Consider the following 9923-nt stretch of genomic DNA (forward strand, 5'->3'; position numbering starts at 1 on the left):
CTTCCTCAAAATTCTAATAGAATTAGAATTCATCTTTTTCTTCTTTTCCTAGTTAGATTTTCATATTGTCCCTTTTTAAATCCTAATAGAATTTGCTCTCCATCTTTTTATTTATGCTCTTTTTATTTTATTTTCCTTTTCTATACATGATATTTTTATCCTAACTGTTGATAATTATTTTACTTTCACGAATCAAATAATCTTCCATTCAATCGTTCTCTCTATTAGTTTTGTAATTACCATCAATAGCATCCCTACCAAGAATTGGTAAGTTAATCTTGTTTTCGATGTTTAAATCCTGAATTTTCGTAGTATTTTTATCCAACGCTAATCTTACATTTGATTAAACAATCTTTTTCGGTACTTGTTAAACCTTTCGATAATCTTCTCGAATCTTGAAATCAATCGTTAATTCATGTGTAGATGTCGTTTGAAGGATCATGTTCTTGTGAATCAGATCAGAATCAGGCATGAGGAACGTTGATCAAACTCCCGGTGATAGGTGTGTGAGCTTTTACAAGTGAATTGGGTCAAGTCGTGCCTAAGGTTAGGGTCACACAGGCGTGTGGGCCACACGGGTGGACCACACAACCCCTAACACTGCCATGTACCTTTAAAACCGTAGGATAGTACAAATCTCACACAGCCAAGAGCCCTTCACACAGTTGTATCTACCCTATAAGTAATCTTTTGCAAATGTCATATGGCCACAGTCTGTTACACGGCCTGGCCACATGGTCGTGTAAACCTTGTACACAGCCTATAGCACCCCACACGGCCTGACCACACGGCTGTGTGTCCCCTGTTATTAGTTTTGCCCAGAAATTTATGTTATACGCAATTTAGCCCTTGAATATTCCCAAAAATATTTTTAATGTCTTATTTTATTCAATTGAGCCCCTGAGAATATAAATTATGTTAGAATCCATGATATGATTGACTGGAGTATTATATATATGCATGATAGGTGAATAATATATATGTATGTTGCATCTGTATTTCTGATTGTACGTTCAACATGCCTCATGATACCGTTAAATCAAATCCATGAAAAGTATATGCTTTGCTACTGTACTGATTAGTTAAAAGCACATCTATTGCTGCCATATTGATATGTTATATGCATATTATTCGCTACCGTTTTAATTTTTTAGAAGCATGCCATATTACATAGCATAGAGCGGGACGCTTTGAAAAGATGAAGTTCTGGTAGATTAATAATCTGCAAATCTGGTGGATCATCCACAACTTATCTGGAAACTTTAATCTGCAAATATGTTGTGCATTCACAACCATCTAACAACGTATTAACCTACAACACTGGTGGTTCATCCACCCACATTCTTACAGCTCCCATATGCAAATATGTTATGTATTCATAACCATCTGACAGCGTATTAACCTGTAACACTGGTGGTTTATCCACCCACATTCTGGCAGCTCTCATATGCAAATATGTTGTGCATTCACAATCATCTGATAGCGTATTAACCTACAACTTTTATGGTTTATCCACAACTAGGTGTGTAGGGATGGACAAGTTCTGGGGAACTCTACTATGGTGTGTAGCGTTGGGGTAGAATCTTTTTTGTTAAACCAAATCTGTGTTACATTTATAAAGCATGTGCATACAATTTTGATATTTCTGAGATGATATATGTATATGCATATACATTTTTGCGTTGATATGATATGTCGATATTCTGAAACTACTACTGTGAATTATACTATGTGATGTGATTTTATATGCTAATTGGTTACACTGGTTTTCTTTTGATGGAACTCACACTGAACTTCATTGCTCACTCCCCTTTTATTTCTATTTTTTTTACAGACAACCCACCAGGTTAAAACGCAGACACAACATTCGGAGGGTCTCGACACAGTTTTGTTAAGATATTTTAGATTTATTATTTGATATTTTTGTTATTCAAAGACTGTATTATTTTATTTTCTATTTGTGGCATGAGACATAGATTTTAGGTTTTTAAATAGTTTGCATGACATTTAATTTGAATTTAGGATGTTGAAATATGATTTTTAATTATTTATGCATAAGATCTAAACTTTTAGTAAAGAAAAACTAAGTTAAATATCACTTTTCCGCTGTTTGATCGTAATTAAAATTATGGTAATAGATAATTGGAAAATTAACTAAGTTTTCTTAAAAGTAGTCATTGACACATAGGAAAGTTAATCTAAATCAGTTTTTGATAACTCGTGAACTTTTCTGAAAATATATTAAGTTTTTACTAAAATAAACAAATGTTATTTTTTCTTAATAATGACTGTTTTATAATCTCTGATACCTTTGCTAGGCTATTTCGGTGGCTAAAGTAATCTTTCGAATTCGAGCATAACGTCTAGACCAAGTTAGAGAGAATACACTTTCTCTGTAGCTCTACCAGCAATTTAGATGAATATGTCACTGCCATGTAAGATTTACCTTTCCTTTTCTCCATCATCATACTCCACAATTTGTAATGTCTTTTTTGTTGCTATGGAAATTAAGCAATTCAACTTAATATTAATTGAAAAGTTAAAATGTGCAATCGTATAAAATTTAAGATTTGATTTTTTGTAGTTTAAAAGTTAAATATTCAATACTCTTACTTTGTTCAATTCTATAAAAATGCTAGTCCAATCATTATTGTTGTCAGTAATTTTTTGTCAATATTTGTCAATTTAACATGTTAATTTTTTGTTAATTAATATATTCTACATCATACGAGGACAAGTTAATCAAGATTCTAAATTGACAAATTTTGATAGAAAATATTTACAAATTTAAAGATTAGATTGAGATTTTTAAATAAAAAAAGCAGAAATTATATTTTAACTTTTTAAATACAGAGATTAAATATCAAATTTTATCAAAATTTAAGCTAATTGAAAACCTGTAATAAAAAGTCATGCAAAAATATTTTACGTATGAGTGATAATAGTTGACATTGAAGCTTTATTATGTGATAACCAATAATAGGCATACATAATATAGAAGAAAAGAAAAACTGAAGTTTGATACTATATTAAATTACAATCAAATTATTTTTAAAAAATTAAATTCAATAGAAAAAAAATTAGTTTATTATAAGTTAAAATATGCTCCAAATATTTATATCTTTTATAAATTTGAAATTTAGTTTTTTATTTATATTTTTAGGAATTTAATTTATATACTTTTTAAATTAAAAAATTTATGTTCATTTATTAACACTGTTAAGATTTCACATTAAATTCGTTGTTAAAATTTTTGAAAAAAAAGAAATATGTTTATTTAATAGTTATCTAAAAACAAATAAATGATATAATAATGAACTTAAATTTAAGAAAAATATTTAACTGTATTAATAGTTTTACTTGAATTTCTAAATATAAAAAGTAGTGAAATTAAAATTTTAAAAATAAAAATAAAAACTAAAATTTTAATATATATTATATATATATAAAGATTTGTAGCCAATTTTAACTTTTATTATATTTAAATTTGAACATGGTGTCCCACAAAGAGTCACTTGCAAAATATTAAATGCTACCCAATAAAACGGAGCAATAAGGGATTTGTTTTCATTTATTAAAGGAATAATAATTTTTTGGCACTTATAAAAAAAGTTGTTTTAGTTTTTTATTTTTTTAGCCTTTAAATTTGTTTTTTTTCATTTTTTAGTCTTTAAATTTGTCTCTCTCTCTTTTTTCAAATTATCTTAAAATGAATGAAAAAATTAACATTCTTTAACTTAATTGATGTGGTATACACGTGGATGACACATCAACATTTAATTAAATTTTTTAAAAAAATTAAAAATTCAAAAATATATAAAAATCATTTTTAAAAATTAAAAATTATTAAAATTATTTAAAACTATAAAAATTAAAAAATATTTTTTAGTATTTCAAAAATTTTAAAAATTAATTAAAATATTGACATATTGTCCACTTGGCAATCCACATGTATATTATGTCAACAAAGTTAACAACCATCCATTTTGAGAAAATTTGACAAAAAATACAAGTTTAAAAACTAAAAAGGGGCCAAAAAATAAATAAAAAGTTAAAATGACTTTTTATTTATAAAGTTGAACGACAAATAAATCATTATACCTATATTGAATGCCTGTGTAAATATTGGTGAAATGAAAATTATTCACTAGTAACTTGATACATGCATGCGGTTGACCTTTCATTTTGTTTTTTAAAAAGATAAATATATTTTTATTTTTTAGAAAGATAAATTTTGTTTTTTAAAAATTGAAAAACACAATTTGTTTTCAATAATACGAAAACAAAGGGCTAGGCAATGGCTTTGGCACTCCAAAAATGGTAGATTTATTATTTAACCCCTTAAAATTTTATAAAACTATATGTTAGTATAATGGTAAAATTGTTGGTCTCCAATAATTTATGATTCATCTTTGGTCCTCTAAAGTAATTTTTTGACTTCACCCTTATGTCACGAGGCTAAAACTTTAGTTTGGAAAACTGCGTGGCCTTGGGTGATTTCTTTATTTCAAATCTATCTAAGTCAACCGGACTCTCAAAATGTGAGAATTCTCAAAAAAAATTCTCAAAGGCACCAAAATAAAGCGAAAGTGGTCTCTCAAAAGCAAAAAAGCCATAAGAAAGTTAAGAATACCAATTGTTCGAGTAAATGCTCTTAAAAATATTATATTACTTTGAAGAAATACAATTGAATTTACAAATGAAAGAAAATGTTTATATTTATAGTTGAGCTCCCTCAAATCCAATGGTACAATTTAAATTACATTGACGGTTAAGATTAAAGCTTATCTACAAGATAAGAGTCCTAAAGGATTTAAACACTATATAATCTTATCTTTTAGGATTTACAATATTCACCATAAGAACTCTAGTTTTACTAAATTTTTTCACTAGGCCACTAATGTTTTAAGTAAATGGACTTCTCTATGTGTTCCACAAATTGGACCAATCCATGTGGGTTGAATGAGTCTCATTTAATTAATTGACTTCCATATACCGGTTAGTATGCATTTGTCATGAGTTTTGATCCATGAGCCGTGACACTTACATTTATCCTACCGTAAAACTAAAGTTGTTTTACACATTTTTCTATATTTTTGTATGATTAATATTTTAATAATTTAACTGTCATATTTTATATTATATTCAAATTTGACATATATTAAAATTTTTCTAACTATTTTTTTATATAAAAACTTTTAATCGATAAATAAATATTGGAAACTTATTTATGGGCTTGGATATGTGGGCTTGGAAACCAGACTTTGATAATGGAAAAGCTAGTCTCAAGGAATTAATGCCGGTTTTAAAATCATGGAAAAGGGCCATGGCCCATGGGTTGTTCTGTACCACTGCCAATTCTAACAATTCATCATCGTCATAATAGTAATGATGGAGGATTTATTTAAAGCCCACTTAAACTTTGAAATGATCTTTGAGAATAAAATTAGGTTTCCAAACCATGTAGAAAAATGCTCAATATAATCTTTTAATTTTAACACACTCGGTTTGGTTAATATTTAATTAAATTATTATTAATTGAATTAACTAAAATTATAAAATTTCAACTGTTAAGCTAGCCAAAAATTTTCAAAATATTGTCAAAATAAGTTTGGTTAATCAATTTGACCGAAATTTTTACTTTTTTTTTTCAAATAAATTTGAAACATGAAAAAAATACCATTACAATGTTATTTTTCTTTGCTTTTAATTCAAAAAAGAAAGCAAAAATAACAAAGAACACAATAATAACACTAATTTAAAATCATCATAACAAACATTGTATTGAAAACAAGAAAATTTGAAACTTAAGTGATGAAATGAAAAAAAAAAAATCAAAAAGGTCAAGAAGAATAGAAGATGGTTTGGTGTTAAGCGATGCCCATCCGAGCTTTGTTTTGAGTTTGACAACGGGAAGACAAAATATTAGGGCTTCTTTCTTTTATTTTTTAATTTAAAAATATATAAACTATTATGATTTTAGGCCCAATATATCTTTCATTTTTATATTTTGGGCTTACATATAAAATATTGAATCTATTTAATATATTGGGCCTATAATATTTTATTGTTAATAATTTTGGTTGATCGGTTAATTACTCGATTTTAAATTAAATTAACTGTTAATTAAAATTTTAAAAATTCTTAACTGACCTCCTATTGAATTAGATTCAGTAGTTGATTCAAATAATTAATTTAGTTAAAACCCAATTATGCACACTCATATTATTCGAGGTTATAAGCAAGGTTGTGTATTTCGTATTGGTATCATTTGTACCAACTAGAATGTTTATTTTTATAATATTCTAAAATATATAATAAAATTTAGGTTTTATTTAGGTGTAAGTAAATTTCATTTTGTAGTGATGCAATATCAATCAATTTTGCTCTTATAGAACATTACAAAATTTTATTTATTTTTGAATAGCTGAATGCTGGATTAGTATATACTTAGGGTTAGTTTAGCATTGTTAAGTGCTTTTGAGAGAAAAAATACTTTTGAAATAAAAATATTACTAAAAAAATGCTTTTAAGTTTTTCAAAAGTGTTTTTGGCACAAAAAATACTTTGAAAAAACACTTTTTTTAGTCAAAAGTAGAATTTTTTTTTAAAATTTTGCTCAAAAGTACTTTTTTGTCCAAAAACAGTTTTGAGAAGTAATGTTTGTTTATTTTGAATTTGTTTAAAAATAGGATATATTTATGAAATTCATTAAAAATATATTTTATGTAATAGATTTATCTACTCCATTTTTAATATTTATAAATATTTTTATACACAATTATAAAATATTTTTCAACATAACGACAAATTTGAAAGATATTGATATTAATATATAGCAGCACTATATGTACATCGATAATGACTATCTTGAATATAAATCAAGTTTAAGACTTGAGCACATTGATGAAATTAAGCCTCAAATGTATTGCCACTTGGAGGTTCTTAGAAATATATCTAAGATATCATTGGGTCCATTCTCATCCAAAATTGGATAAGGTGATAAGCCCCCACGTAGCACAAACCCAAAGCTCTCCTCTTTTCATTTCTCAAGCTACCAACACAAGTTCACTTGCCAACCAAAAACCATGGCGTCCCCAACACTTGTAACCCCAACTTCCAAGCTCAAACCCCTTCTTCTCATCAAAGCCAGAGCCACGCAAACACCGCCATCACTGCCACCGCACCAGCGACCCTTACGGCGTCAATTCTTGTGTCTTGCTGCTGCTGCTGCTGCCGCCACCACCACAGCAGGTCTTGCTCTTGGAGGGGTTCAGTCAGCATTTGCTGCCTCGGATGAGGAGTACGTGAAGGAGACTGCAGAAGTGATCAACAAAGTGAGAAGCACCATCAATATGGACAAGAATGATCCCAACATTGCTTCTGCTGTAGCTGAGCTTAGAGAGGCATCCAATTCTTGGGTGGCTAAGTACAGAAGAGAGAAAGCTTTGCTGGGTAGAGCTTCTTTCCGTGATATGTACTCAGCATTGAATGCTATTTCTGGCCATTATATTAGCTTTGGACCAACTGCTCCAATCCCTGCAAAGCGAAAGGCTAGGATTCTTGAAGAAATAGACACTGCCGAGAAAGCTTTATCGCGGGGAAGATAAAATCACTATTACTCTCACCATATGAAGCCCGATTTTTGTTTTCTTAAAACATGGAGATTTTTAACTTAATTTATGGAGTTCGAGATTGTAAATTGAGTTTCAGTTTGTGAATTAGGACAAGGTATCTTTTTTCCATATCATGGTTATAAATTACGTACAATATATATTTATATATGTTGCTAGGAATTGTATATCGACAGTCTTCCATATTGTCAGTTTATGGATATCCATCAATTTTAACATTTGAAGAATTGTATCTGACATGTTTATTCCAGGTAATTAGGGCAAATTTCCTCAGCCATCAACACTGCTATAATCATATTTTTAGAAAACAATAAAACATTAAACAGGTTTCAACCCAAAAAAAGCATTAAACAGGCAGGGCAGAAGAGCATAAGCTTGTAGAGATTTAAGAAGTGGTTTTATAGGTCCCAAATGATCCTTCCTCAATCAAAAGCATAATCCAGAATCCATTTTTGTGTTCATCAGTAAGAATGGATCCTAGCATGCACAAGCAATTAGGCCCATTTCAGGGCTTAGGCTGGTTTGTCAACCATTCTCTTGGTTGAGTTGTAGTTTCACAGGCCCGAGTCAAAGCCGGTGACAATTGTGAAAAAAGCATATCATGAAGGTCAATCGATTAAATGGGTTTCATTTGACCCACTTGAACTGACTTGATTTGTGGAACATGTGGAAAAGCCCGTCTACTTGAAACCTTAGTGACCTAGTGAAACACTTATGAAAAATTGGATTTCTTTGGTAAATATAGAAACTAATTTTAGAATATTTGTAATCTGATAAGATTTGATTTTGTAATATTAAAGGATTGAGTCAATCTCTTAAGACTCTCAATTGTAGATAGGTTTTAATCTCAACCGTCAATGTAACTCAATTTGTACTGTTCACTTTGGGGGAGCTCAACTATAAATAGAGGTTTTCCTCCTCATTTGTAATTATCCATTGTATCCAATTCTTTGTATTATTTTTGGAGTAATAAGAATACTCTTAAAGCATTTACTCAAACACTTGGCGTACTTTTGCTTTCTTGTGGCATTTTCTATTCTTTCATTGCTCTTTCATTTTGAGTTGCTTCCACTTTTATTTTCAGTGTCTTGGAGAATTTCTGTGAGAATTCTCACTTTGCAAGAGTGAGGCTGACTTAGGCAAATTTAAAACCAAGAAATACCCTAAGCCCGCATGGATTGTGAGACTAAAGTTCTAGCCATATGATAGTTGATATCTGAGATAAGGTTTCGAAGGCATCGATCGAGATGAAAAAAGGAGTAAACGATCAGATTGAGCCAATGAAGACCTGTAGGAGGTCAAGGAATGCTAGTTGATTAAAGGACATGTTGTTGGCTTTGAAAGAACGAGTCATCAATCTCAAAGAGTCCATGGGGGATATGGGGAGGCACTTGAGGTAGTTGAGGGAAGTATTGCAAATTTGGACTCAATGGAAGAGCAAATCAGAAGCCATGTTGGAGTCTCTCGATTCCAATGTGGAAGAGATGCTAGGGGTGCTCAATTCCACTACAGATAAGCTGACAATGGGGGATGATGCTCTCGAGGTTATGGTGATAACTTTGAAGGAGGAAATAATAGCCAAGACGAGGACTTTGAGCACAAGAATTGAGGAGCTCGAGGGAGAGCTTACTGTGTGTTGAGCCGCCGTGGGTAAAACAGTGTTGGGTGCAACACTAAACCATGAGATAGATGTCCCCAAATTGGATAAGTTCAAAAGGGAAAGGTTTGCAAGGGAAGCGAACAACTTTTTGTAGAAGATGGAGCAATACTTTTGTGCTGAGGACATCAAGGATGATAATGCTAAGGTAAATACTACTGCTAGATATTTTATTGATTTTGCTCTTTTTTGGTGGAGGCGTAGGTCCATAAATGAAAAACGTAGTCAAGCTATAATTGGGACTTAGGAGCAGTTCCAAAATGAGTTCAATAAGTAGTTTTACCCCCAATATGTCAAGAAAGAGGCTCAATCTAAGTTGCGTTAGTTCTCGCAACAAGACACAATTCAAGAGTATGCAAAGGAGTTCAGTGAACTGCTGTTCCAAATTACGGATCTAAATGAAAAATGAGGCATTTTTCCATTTCATGGATGAGTTAAAGCCATGGGTGAAATAGGAAGTAGAATGTTGAGGGGTTTGAGAACTTTCAAAAGCCATGATCATGGCAAAGCCCTTGATTGGGCTTGTTTCGAAGAAAGACAAGTTAGAGTTTTCTCAACCAAAGGATAAGGGCAATGGTGGGGAAGATGAAGAATGACAAGTTGAGTACAACAATAATTGTGGCAATTATGAG

The 9923-nt window shown here is 30.4% G+C and overlaps 1 protein-coding gene across 1 annotated transcript; it reads left to right on the forward strand.

Moving 5' to 3' along the window:
- Positions 1-6858: 6858 nt before the first annotated feature.
- Positions 6859-7852, forward strand: LOC107932612 (photosystem II repair protein PSB27-H1, chloroplastic). Its single transcript, XM_016864671.2, has one exon. The coding sequence runs from the start codon at positions 7089-7091 to the stop codon at positions 7608-7610; it is 522 nt and encodes a 173-aa protein (XP_016720160.1). The 5' UTR covers positions 6859-7088; the 3' UTR covers positions 7611-7852.
- Positions 7853-9923: the final 2071 nt, after the last annotated feature.

This window comes from Gossypium hirsutum, chromosome A12 (assembly GCF_007990345.1).
Source record: "Gossypium hirsutum isolate 1008001.06 chromosome A12, Gossypium_hirsutum_v2.1, whole genome shotgun sequence".
Classification (NCBI taxonomy): Eukaryota; Viridiplantae; Streptophyta; class Magnoliopsida; order Malvales; family Malvaceae; genus Gossypium; species Gossypium hirsutum.